This window comes from Panthera leo, chromosome D3 (genome assembly GCF_018350215.1).
Source record: "Panthera leo isolate Ple1 chromosome D3, P.leo_Ple1_pat1.1, whole genome shotgun sequence".
Lineage (NCBI taxonomy): Eukaryota > Metazoa > Chordata > Mammalia > Carnivora > Felidae > Panthera > Panthera leo.
In genome coordinates this window covers 4,660,192-4,681,606 of record NC_056690.1, presented here as the reverse complement: position 1 = coordinate 4,681,606, position 21,415 = coordinate 4,660,192, and the positions used below count along the sequence as shown (strand labels likewise).

Here is a 21,415-nt window from a genome sequence, read left to right as displayed (position 1 = left end):
AGGGGGGCGGTGGCAGCGGCCTGCTCACGGGCTCCCCTGTGTGTGACCTGCGCCCTCTGCTCTCCCGCGCAGGACACGGAGGTGCTGAACACGGCCGTCCTCACCGGGAAGGCCGTCTCGGTTCCCGTCAAGGTCGTGGCCGTTCAGGAGGACGGCTCCGTGGTGGACGTGTCCGCGGCTGTGGAGTGCAGGTCGGCGGATGAAGACGTCGTTAAGGTACGAGGGGCCTCTCCGCTGGGCCTCGCGAGGGTCCGGGCCTCCGGGGGGGCCCCTCCCGCTGTCCCAGGGTCCCGTGGGGCCGGCGCCAGGGTGACCACACTGAGGAGTGGGGGGCCTGGCTGGACCTGGAGGGGCCGTGCAGGCGCGCTGCTTCCCTCCCGGAGTGGGGACCCCCGGCATCTCGAGCAGAAACAATTTTCGTCCCCTCCTTTTGTTCATAGGACAAAATTTCCCTAATTTTAGCAATCCGCATGTCATCTCGATGTTTGCCAACTTCTTGTGTAAATAACATTATTTACTCTGTATTTTCTTTAACTGTCCCACTTTTTCAAAGTTAAATACTAATTTAGCCTCTGAGGGGAAGGAAAAATTCTTCCTCTACCCTGCAGATTCTTCCAGCTGGACTGAGAATTAAATTGACATGAGACAGACCAACGGGAGGGGAAAAAACCAAAGTTTTTTCACATCGGCGCAGAGGCCCAATCATGAAATTGAGGCATAAAGGAACGACCAAGGCAGGCGGGTTTTGTCCTTTTTTAGACAAAAAGGCAATGAATCTGTGAGGATTTGACAGGACAGAGAAAACTTAACTTTGGGGGCTTCGGCGAGTAAGGAATTCTACCAGACAGCTCAGCTAAGCACCTGGTAAGGAATTCTATCAAGAATGAGGGCTGGGGCGGCAAATGAGCAGAAAGAAACAAGGGATGTTTATACTGCTTTCTTGTGTTACCACTTTCTCTAAATTTCCAAGCTCCGTGATAAGGATGTCTCTTTACCTGCTGACACAGGGAGGGTACCTTTCACTTGAGATCTTTAGGGTCCGAGAGGGGAGGAGCTGAGTGTCCTTATACAGCCTGTCTCTTAAGTAACTTTTATTTAAAATAACCGATATGCCCCGGGACCTCATCATGAAGACACTACCATCCACGATCTTGACGTACTAATTTTTTTGTTAACATACATTAAAATAAAAGTCCCTCCATGTGCCTCCTAATGTAATTTGAGCACCAGTGGGCTCCAGCTCATGGCTTGAGTGATCTGGCCATGGGGCATTTCCTCTGGATTCTTCCTTCTAATTAGCTGTGTCTCTGACTCCAAATTCAGCCAGGGATCAGCCCGTGGTTTATTTCATGTTCTTTGCAGGGGTCTGGTTGAAGCACCAAATTTAGAGTTTCTGCCTGTTTTTTTCTTGGCACACTGGTTGGCCATTTCCTTTTGCAGCAGACGATTCATGGAGAAAAGACTTAAAACTTCAGAAGGTCCTTTCTCCGTTAACTTGCTAAGGGAGCCCCCGGGGCCCGTCCATTCATTCATTTTAGAAAACCAAGGCACGGAGTTCTGCCTTTCCTCGCCTGTCACAGGTTCCTGTTTAGAGGTTAGATGAAACTTGGTCCCAGGCTGAAGAACTTTGCGGTAGACAGAGAGGCCTCCAGCTTCTCGCCGGGTAGAAGTGACCTCCAGGAGGCTGTGCCTCAAGCCTGAGATGGTTTTGATAAAGAGGATTTGATGTGTCTGTGAGCCCTAATTAAAAAAAAAAAAAAAAGTTAATCCTTAGGAAACGCAAATTTGGCACAGCCTGCTTCCTGGGCTTGGAATGCTAATTCTCCCTGGAGACAGAAAGGGGATTAGCTTCAAAGCACACGCCGCCTTGCCCCGGGGCTCCTGGCGGGCCTTGTACTCTGTGGGCAGGTCTGATTAAACAAATCTAAGGCCTTCTGTATTCACAGTTTAGGAAGATCTGAGCCAAGTCCTACGAGCTCATCTGCACGGAATGAGAAATTCTGATGGTGCATCGCCCTTGATTGCCTTTGACAGTGCACTTCATTTACTGTTCCCATGTCATTCCAGAGGGAGACACGGGGCCGTGGCATATGAAGGTGGCGTCTGGGTGATGGTGGCCCAGACAAAAGGCCTGTGTCTGCAGCCCCTAGATGTGTGTTCCTTCCCGAGAGCCTGGGGGAGCTTCCCAGGGTGGGCTCCCTCCTCTGCCGCCTTGGAGTATGGCCTTTGCTTTGTTTCCCCTTCGCAGAGGTAACCTAGAAATATCTTCTGATAAATTGCTTTGGAAGACAGTAGTTTGGGTGGTTTTTTTTGTTTGTTTTTTGGATTTTTGTGGTTTTGTGTTTGTTTTTAACTTAGCTGTCACTCTCCATGGCCCCATGAAGTTGGAGCTCTCTTCCAGAAAATTATGACCTGATCTTCAGAAGAACAAACCAGAGTGAGCAGACCATCCAGCTTGGAGCTGCTTTTGAGACTTTTCTAGGGGAGCCCAGGCTCTGTTGCAAATCTGGGGGCTGGAATCAAGGGAGGGGTATTAATGAGTTGGATGTGATGTGTTTGTCATGGGTTTAGTGTCACTATTTGTAGGAAATGTCGCCTCAACTCTGAGATGAACAGTGTCACCTGCAGAGCTGTGCCCTGGCCTCAGTGTCATCCCAGGGGCATTTCCCAAACACGGGACACATTTGTTAGCACCCCTTGGGGAGACCCCCTAGCCTCTACGGTTGCAGAAAACACTATGATCCCCAGGGAGAATCTTGCAGGGCTCACCAAAGATCTTTGTGCCTTGGAAACTCTGTGCATTGGGACCGTGATTTAGGTAATAAGGGAAAAAGTATAAATTTAGGAAGATGTACATTGTAAACAGATTGGCTTCTTTGACTTGGGATTCAATGATGTTGGATGGACAGAAACCGAGGACACAAATGACTTTGAAAGGCTGGAAGCTTGGCCAAATTTGGCAAGATTGGGAGGGATAAATTTTACGTTGAGAACTTCTATGTAAAAATCCACACACAGTAGAGGATGCGTCTTAATAATAGAGAGTGTGTGTGTGTGTGTGTGTGTGTGTAATATCCAAATTTTGCCATCCTGTAAAAATTGTCAAATTCACATAGAAATCTGGTTTCCAGCTCGTTATGATGAAGTCAAAAGGTTAGGTAGTCGTTTGCCCACGTTGCTTCCTGGGACCCCCACCTGGAGCTGGGCCCTCCAAATCACGACTGCCCCCCACCCCCTCTCGCTCCCACACGGAGGCTTGCAGGGCATTTGTCATTTCTCGTCGCCCTCTTGCTGCTGGTTTTCTGAAAGCACATTTCGGGGGAAAGTGAGGTATTTCTCGTGCCCTGGATTCTATAAAAAGTCAGCCACAAATGCCGATCTCACTCAGTCACCCTGACCGGAATCTTGTGTCTTTCTAGGCGGGGGGGCAGCACTGGATGCTGGACTGTATTCTGCTCAAGGGTGTTGTGGGGGGAGGTACCTGGTGTCGGTGACAGAGGGGTGGTCGGAGCCCGTGTGAGCGTGGGACCTGGTGAGAAGGAAAGGGACAGGGGTGGGGTGAAGAGGGACACAGGACAGCTCTCTCTAAGCCTTCCAGGGGCCACCGTTCGGGAGACAGAGTACATCTGTGCCATTTAAGTCCCCAGAGTGGAAATCAAAAGGAAGCCGTTCTAGCTCAGTCGAAAGACAAAGAACTCAGAGGCAGGGAATCCTCTGGTCAAGATTTCGGTCCGACGATGTCCGCTCAAATCCCGACTCCACCTTCCTCTCTACTTGACCTTGGACAAACTGCTTAACATCTCTGAGCCCAGCATCCTGATCTGTAAAAAGAGGACGATAATGATACAGTGTGGGATCTTCTGCAGGGATTTGTTCTAAAGTCAGCGTGTAGGTCAGAACAAACGGTAATCAAAGTAATCCTTGAAAATCCTTGACAGAAAACCTGGGTTCACAAAGTTCGAAAGATAGTTGATGTATTTTACTTTTAATTAAAAAAATATTTTTTCAAGTTTATTTATTTATTTTGAGAGAGAGAGAGAGAGAGACAGACAGACAGACAGAGCATGAGCAGGGTAGAGGCAGAGAGAGAGAGGGAGACACAAAATCCCAAGCAGGCTCCAGGCTCTGAGCTGTCAGCACAGAGCCTGATGTGGGGCTTGAACTCATGAACCACGAGATCATGACCTGAGCCAAAGTCGGATGTTTAACCGACTGGGCCGCCCAGGTGCCCCAAGACAGTTGATATTTTTTGAATAAATGTCTCCTTGCATTTGAGCTGTGGCCAAATTTTCGGGGGGCATTATCGGGCATAGTTCGTATTGAAGGGAATGTTGGGGGTATCTACGTAAGTTAGATTTGAGCAGAGTTGATGGTAAGATATGTGTCTCTCTTTTATCCTCCTCTTACGTCTTCTGATGCAAGTGTTGTCAGATAGCAACCTCCAGTTATTCCAAGCACATATAATTGAATTCTTGCTTTTCAAATCTGTGCATGATAGAATCCCAAGATGGAGTTTTGGGGATGATTAAATAAGAGTGTATATCTAAAGGAAGCCACGTGATGCTTGGTCTGCAATAGATCAATCAGTGAATGTTATATCTAAAATACCAACATCCATATTCATATCTGCGTATTTTATATTTTAGCCCCTCCTTGATTGTGGGCTACAGAGGTCTGTGGGATACAGGTCTACAGAGTCCATGGCTTTATTTTGGTAACGGTGCTTTCCCCAGTCCTGTGCAGAATCTGGAACACAGTGGGGGCTCAATAAATATTTGTCGAATGTATTAACGAACGAAGGATGAATGAATGCTAGACCTTCCCAGAGATGGACCTGTCTGTGAGGCGAGAGTGGTTGCCTGCCTCGTCTTTCTCGGAACATCTCCACTGAATTTCCTCTTCCTGGAAATCTTGAAAGGGAGCGGGGGAGGTTTTCCGCAGTCAAAGGGACGTGGCATTGGGTAATGACCTGGCCCGGACACGGTGATCCAAACCTTCTTGGGTTCTCGGGGGGAGGCTCTTGTTCCAGGAGGACTTACCGATGATCAGCGTGGGGGCAATGCATAAAGAGCTTTGGGAGGTACGAAGGTGGAACGCGCATGAATGAATTCTGTCGCTGGGGACGGACAGTCGAGCTACTGGTATTAATAGTTAGCACGAGTTGGGAACGTAGTAGGCGACAGGTCCTGTTAGAGTGAGGACGTTAGAAATGTTGGCCCATCTAGTTTTCACAAGAAGCCTTCAAGGTAGGTGACACTACTATTGTGCGTGTATACACGAGGAACCATCACGTAGACGGGTGAGGAGCTCCCTGGGCAGTGAACGTGGGGACACAGTCCCCTTCAGTTCATCTGGGACGTTGTGTTGGGCAGGGGAGCCCTCCCGCGAGCCAGGAGCAAAGCATCATTCCATGGCTTTCTCATCCAGAAATCTGTGCTAATGGACTTTTCCTGAATTTGCCAAAGACTTTCCTTTTCACGTTCACCCCCGGGAAGTTGGTAGATTAGTTTCCTCTTGCTGCTATAACAAACTACCGTCACCTTAGTAGCTTCAACCAGTGACATTTGTTACCATGTCATACTGGGTGTCAGGGGTCCAAAATGGGTTAGTGAGGGGGGCACCTGGGTGACTCGGTTGGTTGAACGTCCGTCTCTTGGTTTCGGCTCAGGTCACGATCTCAACGGTTCGTGGGATCGAGCCCCAGGTCAGGCTCTGCGCTGACAGCACGGAACCTCCTTGGGATCCTCTCTCTCCCTCTCTCTCTGCCCCTCCCCAGCTCATGCTTTCTCTCTCTCTCAAAATAAATAAATAATAACAAGATTTTATAAATGAATGAATGAATGAATGAATGAATGAAATGGGTCAGTGGGGCTGTGTTTCTGTTCCTTGGCTTCTCCGCCTTCTAGAGGCACCTGCATTCTTGGCCCTGGCCCCTCCACACCATCTTCAAGTCAGCTGTCGTAGCACCTTTAAATCTCTCTCTCCCTCTCTCACCCCTGGTTCTGTCATTGTGTTTCTGACTCCCACCCTCCTGCCTCTCTTTACTAAGGACCTTTGTGATTTGGGTGTAATTAGGCCCACCTGGACAACCCAGGATAATCCTTTCACCTCAAATGCTTATCTCAACTACCTTTGCCCCGTATATTAGTTTTTTAGAGCTGCCGTAACAAGTTCCCACCGACTCTGAAGTTCAAACAGTATACATTTAGGGGCGCCTGGGTGGCTCAGTCGCTTGAGCGTCCAACTTTGGCTCAGATCACGATCTCACGGTTTGTGCGTTCGAGCCCCGCATTGAGCTCGCGGCTGTCAGCGCGGAGCCCGCTTCGGATCCTCTGTGTCCCCTTCTCTCTGTCCCTCCCCCACTCTCGCTGTCTCTCTCTGTGTCTCAAAAATAAAAATACACATTAAAGAAAAGACCACAAAAGATCATAAATTTATTTTCTCCCAGATCTGGAGGCCAGAAGTCTGAAATCAACCTATTGGCAGGGCTCTACTCCCTCCAGAAGCTCTGGGGAAGGATCCTTCCTGCCTCGTCCTGCTTCTGGTGGCTGCAGGTGTCCTTTGCCCGTGGCTGCGTCCCTCCAGCCCCTCCATCTTTGCTCGGTCTTGCCCTTGTGTCTCCGTATGACCTTTTTCTCTTACAAGGACACTTGTCAGGGGATTTAGTAGCCACCCTAATTCAGAGTGATCTTGTCTCAAGATCCGTGCTTACAAGAGCCCGTTTCCAGATAAGATCACATTCAGAGGTAGCAGGGGCTCGAACCCTGGACATACCACTTTGGGCCACAGGTCAACCCCCTACACCATGCAAGGCAATGTATTCACAGGTTCTGGAGACTAGGGCATGGGCACATCCGGGGAGGGGCTCTACGCTGCCCACTACAACACGTTTTCTTTTCTTCGCGAAGTTTCTTTTAAAGTTCTACAGAAGAAGGAAGAAAATGCAGTTTCCATGTTGTAATTATGACCTAATCTTTGGATTATCTATCCTCCCGACTCAGTGATGGCCTCGTGTTCTCATGTGTTGGTGACTGTACTGTTTGTCAACGAACTGTGGTCTCTGGAACCACAGTAGCCAGCCATACATCGTCAGCGGGGGAGGCACTGACTCACGCTTGGAGAGAAATGTGTAAACTCATGCTGGTCTTGAAGACGGTGCCCTCCATCTTTTTGGCTGCAATAATTACGTTTCCAGCCTTCTAGTATCAGCTGGACTTGTAATAATGAGAGGCTAAAGGCTTCGGGAAAGGGCATTAACATGTTAAAGCCTTCTCTGCCCCAGGGAAGGATTTTCTTTCCAGAGTTGGTCTGTGAGGGGTATTGGAAGACAGTGGATGTGCTGCAAAAAATACGAAGTTTTCTGCTGCTTGCTCAGCAACGTGTGGGGAGCTGGTCACTAAAGAGAACCCGATGTCCCCTCTGGAGGGTATCAGCTTTGATCGAGCACCTGTCTTTCCTGGGTCAGGCAGCACCTACAGAGGCTGTGCGAGCCCACGCTCCTTGAGTGGTTGGATGTATAGAGAGGACCCAGGGGAAGGTAGGTGTGTCCTGATCTTGGGCTTTGGGGAAGCACATCTGAGCTGGTTTGGACTGGTGTGGTAGGTCGGGGGTAGTGGGCAGGTAGTGGTGAAATCCTGCATTGGTGAGGTTTTTTTTTTTTTGGTTTTCATTTGGTTGTGAGTAATAGAAACCCAAATCCACTGTCTTAAGCCCCAAAGGGGGCAATATATTGACTTGTACAGCTAAAAGAGCCAGGTGACTTCAGGCAAAGTTGGATCCAGGAGCTCATCTGCCTTTCTCTCTGTGGTTCTGCACGTTTTCTCCCTGTGCTGCTCCTGTTCCTTGTGCCTGGCACCTGCTCCCCAAGCCCTGCACCTGTGGGCATCCCGGTGTCCTCTGGGGGCCCCGACTCGGTGCGGCCACCTCCTTCCTGCTGTCGTGTGCCCCCTCGGGTCCTCACCTCCGTGTGTCCCTGCGTGCATATACGGATTCGGGACTCTGCACGCTGTACGTCCTCGTGCATGTCGAGGGCAGGGTCTGTGTCCCACGGGTGTCCCTGTCCCCAGGGTCCATCAGAGTGAACAGCCACAGCAGCACACGTCTTAGGCACACACGACACCAGGCCAGACTCCGCTCTGCTGGTTTCAGAGAAGGCACAGAGTCCGGCCCGCACGACCCCACGCGGTGGGTGTGGGCGTCACTGAATCTTACAGCTCGAAACCGAGGAGCTGTGCTCGGTGGGTTTTGACCAAACATCAGCCCGCCGCGTGTCCAAATTCATCGCACCAAAACGTGGACAGACATTTCTTCCCGTTTCTTCGCTCGCCTATAGACAGACTTAAAGACGGATGTGTCTGGAAGTCCAGACCTTTGGGTAAGAGTTTTGAGTTTTAAGTGTTGGGAAGTCATTCCGTTGAAAGAGCTCCGTAAGCACGTCTTGCCGGGGGCTGTCAGTCTGGCCCTCCCGCCCCCGGGACAGCAGGTAAATGAGAGGAAGATGCGCCCCAACCCCAGGTCGCGGGTGGGGGTGGGACGGGGGACGCTGTCAGGACCCCCCAGGTGCCGACGAGGCGGTGGGCTCAGAACAGTCTCTGCTCTGACTTCTCCTGAAAGGGTCCTTGTCGGCTCTGGGCTGCAATGGGCTCCCAAGAAGCTCTCAGACTGATCCGAATTTTATTTAGCAGGAGACACAGAGAAATCCAAAGGAGGCTTAAGGCGATGTCTCTCTCTCTCTCAGCAATGCTTGGCAAAAATTCCTACCGAGAACACTGTTATTCTATTTCTGGGCATGAATTTCCTTCCTTTGCCCACCACCAGGAGCCAGGCGGCTAAGAATAAGTTGTCAGGCAGCTTGGATGTTATTGCCTCATTTTGTCCTTCTTTGTGCTGGTGATTTGGACTTGCACTGTTCCTTCCTAATTGGGGACGGGGCATGAATTTCCTGTTGGCCGGAGGATGGGTCCTGCTGCATTCCCAGCACTGTGTTCCCATCAGCACCACTGTGATTTCAATATTGATTAGCTCTTTTGTTCATTTCGGCCTTTGCATCTCTGATGAAGAGTGAACATTCTGGAACCGTTTCTGCATAATGCAGAGAAGTCTCAGAGTGAGCCAGAGTCCGCCCGCCGACCTCCTGGCCTCGCCCCCTCCATCCACGTGGCCACGTGCTCCCCACCCTCCTCTCTTGGTGCCTCCCGTCTGCTCTCCTCCACCCTGCCCTGCTCAGGTCCAAGGTCCGGGATGTGCTGGAGTCTTGGGTCTGTGCATGGGCCTGGGGCTCCTGGAGACATATTTGTTGTGCGTTCAACGGGAGGGGAAGGGACCCTCGTCGATGGTGTGGGGCTTGGTTCACGATTTAAACTCCCGCCGTGCAGCTTTGATGGTGGGCAGAGCGTATCAGCTCCATAGTCAAATTCACTGGGTTTCCCGAGGAACTCAAATCAGTTACACAGACTTTAATAGTTAACTGGGTCACTTACCTGCAAGTGCTAGGCACAGGTATGAATGGATTTAGGCACACAGGCGATGTGTGGCGGCCGCTCTCACAGGCTACCGTTTTTCCAGAGGTACGATGCATATTCAACAAACTGCACATACTAAAGCATACAAATTTGACGTTCCAAATCGTCCGTCATCAAAATCAAGATAGCAAACGTATCCTCGACCCTCGAACGTTCTTCCTGCCCGTCTGTAATACGCCCCTCCTGTCCCTCTCCAGTCCTCCCCAGACAAATGCACTTCTTCTCTCTGTCCCTGAAGATCAGTGTTCATTTTCTAGAGTTCTGTATAAGTGGGATCATGGAGAGCGTGTTCTCTTCTTCCTACGTCTGGCTTCTTTCACCCACACGGTTCATCTGAGAGTCGCACATGTTGTTGTATAGATCGGTAGCCCATCCGTCCTTACTGCAGAGGAGTGTTCCATGGTGTGTACTGTATTACACTTGGTCCATCTGGTGGTGGACATGTGGGTGGTTCCTCGTTTGTGGCTCTCACAACTATTGCCGCTACGAACGTTCATACGGGTCGTTGTCTGGGTATAAGCTTTTGGGTTAGAAAAGTTGAATCATATGGTAAGTAAACATTTAACTTTTGAGAAACTGCCAGACTATTTCTAAAGTGGTTGTGCCATTTTACATTCCTGTCACCAGAGTCGGAGAGTGCTGGTACCTCCATATCCTTGTTGACACTTGGTGTGGCCAGCCTCTTGAGCCAGTCTACTGGGTGTGCGCGAGTGTGCTGTTTTAGTTTTAACTTGCACGTCCCTCTGGATTAATGATGTCAAACACCTTTTCATGTGATATTTGCCGACCACAGACCGTTGGTGAAGTGCCTGTTCAGATCATTTGCCCATTTTTTTTTTTATTGGCTTGTTTGCTGTATATCATTAGGTGTTGAGAATTCTTCTTTTGGCTTTAGGTCCTTTATCAGTTTGAAATCGTGGGATTTCAAAATATTTTCTTCCAGTCTGTGTTTGTTTTTTCATGACTGATAGGGTCTTTTTTTTTTTTTTTACTTTTTTTTTTTAACGGTCTCTTTTTTTAATGGGGTCTTTTGAAGAGCATACGTTTTTCGTTTTGATGAGGGCCAATTCATCCATTTTTTCCCCTTTTACAGGTTATACTTTTGCTGTTGTATCTAAGAAATAATTGCCCACCCCACATTCACAAACATTTTCTCATATATTTTCTTCTCACAGTTTCATAGTGGTAGTTCTTACATTTAGATTTATGATCTATTTTGAGTTAATTTTTGTGTATCATGAGAGGTAGGTGCATAAACTCATCTCTTCTGCACATGGCCATCCAGCTGTCCTGGCACCATTTGTTAAAAAGACTGTTCTTTCCCCCTTGAATTTTCTTGGTGTCCCTTTTTGAAAATCAATTGACCATAAGCGTAAGAGTTTATTTATGCATTCTCCACTCTATCCCAATGAACGATATGTCTCTCCTTATGACTGTATAAATGTCACCTTTTCTGATTACTACTGCTTTGTAGAAAGTATTATAATTGGGATTGGCGAACCCTCAAGCTTTGTTATTCTTTTTCGTCATTATTTTGATTATCCTGGGTCCCTTTCCATTTGATTTTCAGGATGAATTTGTCCCTTTCCGCCCAAAAGGCAGATGGAATTTGGGAATTTTGATAGGATCTGTAGATCGATTTGGGTAGAGTATCACCATCCTAACAATGTTAAGTCTTCTGATCGTGGACATGCGATGTCTTCACATTTGTGGGGTCTTCTTTAATTTCTTTCAACAATATTTAAAATTATGAGAGTGTAAGTTTTTCGCTTCCTTTTTTGTGTTTGTCCCTAAGTATTGTATTCTTTTTGGTGCTGTTGTAAATGGAATTGCTTTCTGATTTTTACTTTTGAGTTGTTCCCTGCTAGTGTGCAGACACTTATTTGAGTTTTGCATTTTGATCCTCTTTCCTGTAGCTTTGCTGGATTTGTTTGTTGGTGTTATCAGTTTTTTTTAAGCGGATCCCTTAGGATTTGCTGCATACAAGGTCATGTCACTTGTAAAGAGTGACAGTTTACTTCTTCCTTTCCAATCTGGAAGTCTCTTATTTCATTTTCTTGCCTAATTTCCCCAGCTAGAATCTCAGTAAAATGTTGAATAGAAGTGGTGAGAATGGTTATTTTTGTCATTTCTCTGATCTTAGGGAGAAAGCATTTTGTCTCCATTAGGTATGATGTTAGCTGAAGGGTCTCTTCTTGGTTTTGTTTTTGTTTTATTTTGTTTTTTCTTGTTTTTGTTTTATTTTGTTTCTTTCTTGGACATGCCTTTTATTGTGTGGAGGGATTCCCTCCTACTTCTAGTTTGTGGAGTGTTTTTAGCACGAGGGGGTAGTGGGTTTTGTCAAATGCTTTTTTTGCATCTGTTGAGCTGATCATGTGGTTCCACCCTTCTATTGCTAGCAGTGTTATAAAGCTATTTCTGTAGAAGAAAAAAGTTTTGGAATATTTTGAAGCTCCCAGTGCTCCTTAGGTCAGGAGATAACAGCATTCTGGGCCACCTCCATTGGGTTTTTGGTTTTTTGTGTTTAAATCTCGGTTTATAAATTTGTGTGCTCGATTATTTCTCAGCTCCACACACGGATGTAGAAAATCGCAACAGCATTGCTCTGTCTTAGACTCAAGAATAAGCTGGTTGCCATCCGTGCATCCAGAGTCTCAAGCAGCGTGGGTGGAAGGAGGCTTCTAGTTTGAAGCTTTTGTTGTATAAATAGAAGTTATTAACCATGGGGGCGCCTGGGTGGCTCAGTCAGTTCGGTGTCTGACTCTTGATTTCGGCTCAGGTGGTGATCTCACGGTTGATCACCGTGATCACTGGTTGATCACTGGTTGATCACTGGAGCCCCGTGTTGGGCTCTGTGCTGAGTGTGGAGCCTGCTTAGGATTCTGTCCCTCTCAGGACACCTGGGTGGCTCAATCGGTTCAGTGTCTGGCTTCGGCTCAGGCATGATCTCGCGGTTCGTGAGTTCGAGCCCCGGGCTCACTGCTGTCAGTGCAGGGCCCGCTTAGAGTCCTCTGTCCCCTCTCTCTGCCCCTCCCCTGCTTGTGCTCTCTCTCTCGCACACAAATAAAAATAAGCATTAAAAAAAAAGATTCTCTCCCTCTGCCCCTCTCTCCCCTCACATTCTCTCTCTCTCTGTGTCTCTCTCAAAATGTTATTAACCACGAGCCAGGTTTAGGGGCGGACTTTCGGGAGTGCCTGGTATCCCTGGCAGGGATGCTAATCGGGGCGTGAACCCTCATTTGATTTGTCTCCTCCTGATGAATGTCCAGTGCCGTTGACCCTGAGCTTGATTTTAGAAGCGGAAGCCGCTGAAGTTCCTAGACGTTTGTTTAGCGGGGAGCACATAGGCTGGTCTTGTACGTCTCCTACACAGAGACGTGAACCTCGGGTATAAAAGTGTTCCTCCTAGCTCGGCACGGAGCCGGGTTCATCAGGAGGCACGTCTCTCCTATCCACGCGCAGATCCCCGGCGTTTGCGCGCAGCCTGTGAAGGGGCATCGCAGGCAAGGGAGCTGGGCCAAGTTATGTTACATCATCTTCTCTGGTAGCATCTTACTCTGGTAAGTTTCTGTACTTGTTAAATCCCTGGGAGCCTTCATCTGGGCTGAGGACGGATGTGTCTCCCACACCTCTTATGTCCCGTTGATGTAACACGGCTGGCAAGCAGGTCCGAGGAGGGAAGAATCAGAGATCAGGTGCCAAACCGGGGATGCTGCCTCCATGACCCGTACGTAAACGATAGACACAACTGCCTTTAAGCCTTCTGGGTTGGCCCCTCCGGGAGGGCACGGGATTTTGTCTATCTTGTTCGGTGCTGATTCCTTCCTGGCTGGAGAGGCACTTGGCACACAGTGGGCCCTCAGCAAATATTTGTTGAATGCATGAACGTCGAGAACCTCTAAAAAGTAATCTCCCAAAGTAACGAAGATCAGCGCACGGTCACTTCCTCAAGCCTCGCGCTTGGTTTGAGAGAGGAGAAGAAATCGAATCCCGGCGGTGCGTCTGGCAGTGGGGCGAGCACAGCTCCCGGGGGATGAGACCGTCTCCTCCAGCTCTTGGCTGTGGATCTGAGAGTGCATTTGCTTCGGAGAGCACTGCAGGGGTGGCTCCTGTGGGTCCCTGCACCAGAGAGGGGCTGCAGGTCTGCGTGATTCCATTGCAGCCGGATTGGGACTTTCTACAGTTATTTAATGGCGACAGTAGAAGCAAACGCTTTTGTGATGGTTGTTTGGAGACACAGATGGGCTTCCTGAGGGCAGCAGCCAAGCCCGGTCCTTCTGTCCCAGTGCCAGCACCTCCCGCAGAGCCTGGAGAGCTCATTCTCAGCAAACGGGAGCCAAGCCCTCAGCAGGTGCTTGCAGAGTGCACGACATCCTCCCTTGTGGCCGAAGGGAGAGTGCCGCAGGGAACTCAGGGTGGGTCAGTCTTTCCTTAGATTCTACCTCTTCCCCCTCGCCCGTCTCCCGCGTGCACTTACCGAGTGAGCGCTCTTGCAGGGCGCTGTTTTTGGTGTCGTGGGGGAGGTGTTAGAACATGTTGGTTTAATGGTTTGTTGATCCCTTCTCTCCGTTAAGCTGGCAGCTCCATGAGGGGCTGGGACCGGGCTGAGCTTGCTTGTCGTGTATCCCTGTCACCCAGCACCGTGCCTGGCAGGTGCTCTTTGAACGGGCGGCGAATGCAGTCTCGTGGGGGCGAGGGGCTTATTGGTGCCAGGGATGATGCCGCCGCTCATGCAAGAGGGGCAGGCTTGGTGTCCGGCAGACGTGGGTTCTAATCCTGCCCCGGCTGTCACTCTCTGGGGAGTTGTGGGGAATCTGCTTTCCAAAATGAGCCTCAGAGACTAGCATTTATTGAGCACCTACTACGTACTGACGCCTAAGCTCTTCAGGTATAGCAATTCGTGTAATACTTAAAATAGCCCCGTCGGGTCTGACTTATAATCTACGTTTACAGATAAGAAAGTTGACGCAACAGGGAAGCAAGGCACTGTCCCCTAAATGAAGGTCACCGAGTTGGTAAATGTCAGGGCTGGGGTTTGACCTTGGGCAGCTGGACTCCGGGCCAGGGCTCTGGGCCCCTGCTTCGCAGAAAGCAGAGACCACTGTTTCACAGTGAACGCGGCCCCACTGAGTGGTCAGATTCTTGTTTCGGGGGTAGGCAGGAATGCCGTCTTCCACAGCTGCTAGGAACATAAATTCCGTCTCCGCCGAAAACAAGGAACCAGATTTCTCCGAGGGGACAGAGAGGATCATGCCTGTTACTGAAACGGACCCTCATCGCTTCCATTTCCAAGAGGATAGGGGTTTCCAGCAGGAAAAGATCATGTATATTCATGCAGTCGACTTACTCTTTGCTGATTACATCTTCTAAACCACTCTTGGATTCATTTGCCATGGAGACATTTAAGGCTTAGCTTGAAATGCTAAAAGAAAATCTCAGATTTCAAACACTTCTGTTGACTTCTGTTCCCCCTGCGGTGCTGGGTTAGCCTTCTAGAGAGCCCCCCAGCCCAGACGTGCCGTACCGTTTTGACCACCTCTAAAGCTCAGTCTAACAGGCTCTTTTTAACAATTAAAGACCTCAGCCTCAAGCGATTGCCCTAATAAAGTCATCTCTTAACGCCCTGGACAACTGAGTGCTTTCCATCATCAAGGGCGTCAAGCGTATCACTCCCCAGGGTGTCCGTTCCCAAGAGGAGAGAGATGAATATATCGAGTTCCTGACATCCTTTGTGTTGAGCATTTAGTAAATATTTGGGTTACACCCTGACTTCTTTTCCTACGAGCGCAGTTCTGCACAGAGCATTAGATGGCCCTGTGCGAAGGCTGTCTGTGTGTCTGAAGGTGACCCCTGGGGATGGCTGGTTCCTCAGGTGCCTTTCCTGAGAGCCGCGTTGAGTGACCAAACAGTACTGAGACGCTTGCGGGGTTTTCCAGCTCTGATTTCTGTGCTTACACTTGGCCCTGGTTGGGACAGCAGGGACTTTGGTCCAGCCTGTTGGGCAAGTGAATTTTGGTTTCATAAATATATCTAAATGATATAGGATGAGTGACACATGAGCCGAGACAGTACTTCCTCGTCTGTGCCCGTGTAGACGTCACCAACCAATCCTCAGCACTTCTTGCCGGCTCCTTCTCAAGAGAGAGCTCCCTTGAGCAGCTGCTGTGTGTTCATTTGCATTGGCAAGTGAGACGAACCTGTTTCCTATTTCTGGTAGAGTCTGGGGCACTAAGAAACGTTTTGGTGAGGACTGAAGAGTGTGGGGACGCCTGGGCGGCTCAGTGGGTTCAGCATCTGACTCTTGGTTTTGGCCCGGGTCGTGATCTTACGGTTTTGTGAGCGGAAGCCCGGAGTCAGGCTCTGTGCTGCCAGCTCGGAGCCTCTGCTTTGGATCCCCTGTCCCCCCTCTCTCTCTGCCCCTTCCCCACCGGTCCTTTCTCTCTGCCTCAAAATAAATAAATAAATTGAAAAAAATAAAGTCTTTAAAAAAACAAGATGTTATTAGGAAAATCATAAGGAAGAGAAACTGCATTTATCGTATGTACTGTATTTATGAGAAAAAAAAAATCCATAGTGGATGTGTGCAGTTCAAACCCGGATTGGTCAAGGGTCAACTGTCTATCAGGATGTCCTTAGGCCAGAGGCCGTGAAACGACAGGCTTTGAGGCAAACATAGCCCTCAAGACATGCTCTTTTTGGCCGGGAAAGTACTTGACAATATAGATACTTGGATGCCAACATTCACAAATTAGTTGATTTCACCCAAACGCCGGGCTGCTCATTTCCCTCGGAAAGTGAGATCTCCAGACGCAGCCCCAGTGTCCCTGAGCTGCAGTGGTAGGCTGGTGAGTACGGCTGTCCCCTCTGCAGGGGGTTCGGGGGTCTCCCCTGAGTTTCTCACAGTCCCCAACTTCCCCGCCATTCACAGCACACCTGCCTCGCTCCCTTGTGTCACCTCCCCACTGCGGGAGGGATTTGGTTATCGGGCCAACCCCAGGCCAGTCGTGCGGAGATAAATAGCTAGCTGTATGAGTAAATTGAGTTCTATTATAAACACATTAGGTAAGTTACATGTATCCGGTCTGAAATAGTAGGACAATATACGAGGTGCAATTATGCGAATTTATTGCTAGTGTCAGGAGGGGTTTCTGCAAAGCTGAGTCACTTCACGTAAAAACTGCTATAATTTCAGCAAGCATGGGGCTACTTCCCGGGCTGGTCAGAGCACAGTTTTTGTACCCGGAATTTCACACAGCCCAGGCCCTGCCGGGATGGGTGCAGAGGCCATCGGGGTGGACCCCGGTGACGCTGTGCAGCCAAGCATTGAGTTCGTGTCAGGTTGTCCCCTGTGGCTGCCAGCCAGGCTGGGTTCCCATGTGCCGGGCTCTCTGGAGATGGTCACTGGGAGCCGGGACGTCCAGCCCCTCTCTTCGCGGCACTGAGCGAATCTCGTCTCGGCCAGCGCCCCTCAGCACGGACCTTTCACACCCCTCTCGTCTGCATTTCGGTTTTGCAGCGGCCGGACCATCGTCCGTAATTCTGCTCTCGCTTTGCCTGGAGTCTCAGAGAGAACACCCCTCGGCTGCCGGTTTTCGTACCCAGAGTTCACGATTCGCGGTGTTCTTTTATAGGAAAGTTTCTTCTCTAAAAGAGATTTTCATTAAGTGCTTTCAGAGTGAGTTTGGAAAACACGAACCCTCTCTTTCCCCTGAGAATATGCTTATCCTGCCAAAATGCTTTCCTTTTATGCGACTAATTTATGTGCAAGCCCCGAACACCTAAGCTTCTGACTCTGGCATCCGTGCCAACGGAGCCTAATTAACAGCGCGTCTCTCCAGCAGGCCCAGTGCGTGCAGAGCGGGCGCAAGAAGCCGGGCACAGCCATATGCTGGGCTCTCACCAGATAAACACCCCCTAATCCCTTCTGGGGCACCGTTCGATGAATGTGAAGTGCTTGGATCTTTTCCTAAGCTAACGAGCATTGGTGGTGCTTTTAAAATCTCCCAATGTCAAGGGATGAGACGCTAAAATGAAAACATTCCACACATAAGCGTATGCTACACTTCACATCAGATCGTCATCGTGGGCCTCATTTGCGGGTGTAGTTTTGTTTAAGGGGCAAAATTCTGGAAGCACTTGTTTGTTTCTTAGGGTGGGATCAAACCTTGTTGAGTATGATTCGGGCAGAGATTTTCCTCTGTGGAAAAGGACCAGAATTCTTTTGTTTCTCCATAGACGTGGCCCAACAAGCAGATTGCAGAAAGTGTCCCTTGTGCTAGTTTTATGGCGAGAGCGGGAGACGAGACCGGACGAGAGTGGGCATCAGTGGGCCTGTTGCGCAGGAGCTGATCTGGGCTCCTCAAACGCACATGACCAGCAGCATCTCCTTGCAGGTCAAGTGGACTAAAGCCAGGGAGGCCTGACCATCTTCTACGTACGTGTTCGACCAATCACTGTATTTGACGATGTTTTGCGCACGAATCTGTCTCCTCTGCTCAGTCGGGTCTCCCGGGCAGGAACCCTTGGGGTCATTTTGTGCCCTCGCAGTCTTGTCCAGAACCTGCCATGTACCATCACTGGCTCCAAGCTGGGCCTGAGTGTTAACCCCAGACTCGTGTGGACTCTCTGTGCCTTTAAGACAAACTTGTCGCCCGACCCCCGGGCTGCACCCCTGTGTGGGGTGTAATCAGACAATCTCTGAGGTCTCTTTTAGTACCAAGACTTAAGGTTCTGAAGTGAAGGCATGGGTTAGATGGGAAAGGACAGAAGCAAGTGGCCTCCGTTCTGCCCACACGGGCCCCGAGGTCTGCACTCGCCGAGAGGCCCCGGCTGGCTCTGGACAGACGGACGGCTTGGGAGAGACGAGGAAACGCACGTGCCGGGCGTGGTCCGGCTCGGAAAGCCAGACCCGACCTGCGTGAAAAAGAATGGATGGGAAGAAATGTGGTTGAGTGTAAAAGGTGTCACGGTCAGGCCTGGAAAGGCTGACTTGGGGCGTCCCCCACGAGCGGGGGCCTCAGAGGTGCTGTTGGTGCCAGTGAGGGCCTGTTGGCGGGATGGGCACAGAGAGGCTCACAGACCTTCCACCTACGGTGCTGAGCAGGCCCAGTCAGTCTGTGTGGCTGACCCTGCCCAGTTCTGGTGTATCTGCAAGGCCCAAGGCCCCAGGCCCCAGGCCGTGACCCTGGCTGCAGAACATCAAATAAGGCAACACGCTTGTCCTTAAAACACCTGCCTTACAATCCAGGGGGGCAGGCAAGTAAGTGTTCATGGAGTAAGTCTTGGCACAGGAAAGTAAAAAACGGATTTTTTTCTCCTAGTGCGCTCGAGGATGATGTGACTTGGCATATTTATTTTTTATGACAGTCTAAAGACTCTATAAGCAACCTGTATAGCACTGGGGATAGAGGCAGGCTATCCTGATTTCTGTCCTGATGTTTGCATTTATCTCTGTGATCATACGAGGGCCCCGGAGGGCTCGGTCCTGTAGCACGTGAATATTTAACTCTTGAGAATCCAACGCGTGTATTCAACTCTATACATTTGGGCGTTTAGCCAAAGAGAACCTGTACTCACGTTTACATACATATACGTGTCTATGGTAGGAATTCTGCATCTTTAATTTGGCTCTTTGTTACTCTGCCTGGGAAAGGGTAAGTCCCGCGGGGGGAACGTGCGTGTAAGCGTCGGCCCACCACGGTCAAAGCTGTGTGGTGCTTTGTTCTGAGGGCCGGGCAAGTGGGTCGTGACGGCTTCATTGACCTCTTCCCCTTCAGGGAGACACTGAAGAATGTGCTGAGCCCAGCGAGCAAACCCTCGACCAGTGAAATGTTAGAGGGACTGGAAGGTATCTTCACGGAAGGCGGAGGTGCCGGCAGACTGGGCACCCGGTTCCAAAGTGCGCTCGCGTGTTCCAAGGTGCACTTCTGCACCTTGATGCCATTTTACCTCGGTGAACGTTGGAACCCACCTGCCATTTGCACAGGTCCTTGAGAACAGAAGGACACGTTTTATATGCAAGTGCTTATTTGCGCCAAATGAGGCCAAATGACCTTGCGGGTGGGGGAGCTGGCACTCAGGTATTGCTGCTTGCTGGCTTAAGCGTAGCCCAGGAATGTTCTAGGGAGAGCGAAGACGGTCAAGGTGGTATGCTAATGCTCACTCATCGGAGGGAAGGGGGAGACGACGATGTCAGAGAGGTGGATGCGTCAGATTCATGAAAGCCTAGCATCATCTGGGGACCCGCTGGGGACAGGTGCACATTAAATCCTAGGGATTGTTACTCTGTACATTTCTTTGTTGTCTTCCCTTCCCTCTTCCCTTCCCCTCCCTTCCCCTTCCCTCCCTTCCCTTCCCCTCCCCTCCCCTTCACTTCCCCTCCCTTCCCTCCTTTCCCTTCCCCTCCCCTCCCTTCCCTTCCATTCCACTCCCCTCTCCTCCCCTCCATTCCCTTCCCCTCCCTTCCCCTCTCCTCCCCTCCCCTCCCCCTTCCCTTCCCCTCCCCTTCCTTCCCTTCCCCTCCCTTCCCTCCTTTCCCTTCCCCTCCCCTCCATTCCCTTCCCCTTCCCTACCTTCCCTTTCACTCCCCTCCCTTCCATTCCACTCCCCTCCCCTCCCCCTTCCCTTCCCCTCCCCTTCCTTCCCTTCCCCTCCCTTCCCTCCTTTCCCTTCCCCTCCCCTCCTTTCCCCTTCCTTCCCTTCTCTCCTCTTCCTTCCCTTCCCCTCCCTTTCCTTCCTTCCCCTTCCATTCCCTCCCCTCCCCTCCCCTCCCTTCCCCTCCCTTCCTTTCCCTCCTTTCCCCTCCCCTCCTCTTTCTTCCCTTCCCCTCCCTTCCCTTCCCTCCCCTTGCCTTCCCTCCCTTCCCTTCCCCTCCCCTTCTCTTCCCTTCCCTCCCTTTCCTTCCCTTCCCTCCCCTTCCCTTCCTTCCATTCCCTCCCCTCCCTTCCTCTCCCCTCCCCTCCCCTTCCCTCCTTCCTTCTTTCGATTTAAATTTAAGTTAGTTAACATACAGTGGAGTCTTGGCTTCAGGAGTAGAACCCACTGATTCATCACTTCTGTGCAACACCCAGTGCTCATCCCAGCAGGTGCCCTCCTCAGTGCCCATCACCCATTTCGCCCATGCCACCACCCCCCACCTCCTTTCCAGCCACTCTCAGTTTGGTCTCTGTACTTAAGAGTCTTTTATGGTTTGCCTCCCTCTCTGTACTTACCTTATTTTTCCTTCCCTTTCCTTATGTTCATCTGTTGTGTTTCTCAAATCCCACATACACTCTTACTGTGTACATTTTAACATGAGGGAACTTGGTCACCCCGAGCACGTGGCTGTTTGCCAGAACAATGCGGGAGTCTTTAATGAAGCAGCTTAAACTTAAGTCAAACGGATGACTTTAGATGCAGTGGATTCCACTCGTGCCCGGAGCGGCAGCTTTCTCAGACTTCTTCCTGAAGAGAGACCCTTGTTTGCAGGGCTGGTGCAGTCTCCACAGTGGCTGCTACGCCCTCCCGAGCCAGGCCCCCCAGGGAAGCTGCCCCAGGCCATTCTCCCGTCTTCCCTCCGAGTGCCTGGTGGGACTCCCAGAATTCTCACAAGGGGTACAGACTCCCCTACCTTTACAGGCCCCAGTGCCCTCACCCTCTCACAGCAGCCTATACTTGGTCTTTGGCAAGTCAGTAACAGTTTTCACCTGGATTCCTTTGATGTGGCTTTTGTGGCACCCAGAAGTGTCTGCCCCCAGGGAAACACACGCTCAGTGTCCCTTTCTCCCTGCAAGCACACGTCCTTTCTCCAGATTCCGGGTCTGCAGCCCCGCGGGGCAAGTTTTAACTCTGCAGTCTGATAAGGGTGGGAAGAATGTCTTTGCAGCTTTCTCCATCTGTGAGTTGAAACGAACCTG

At 50.4% G+C, this 21,415-nt stretch overlaps 1 protein-coding gene across 5 annotated transcripts in view; it reads left to right on the top strand.

The window, feature by feature from the left end:
• LOC122203308 (transmembrane protein 132B) overlaps positions 1–21,415 on the top strand; it is a 326,990-nt gene that overhangs the window by 282,884 nt on the left and 22,691 nt on the right. For all 5 annotated transcript variants that reach the window (XM_042910001.1, XM_042910000.1, XM_042910004.1 and 2 more), the window contains one exon: positions 73–216. In XM_042910001.1, coding sequence (XP_042765935.1) covers positions 73–216 — 144 coding nt within the window. The remainder of the gene's footprint in view (positions 1–72; positions 217–21,415) is intronic.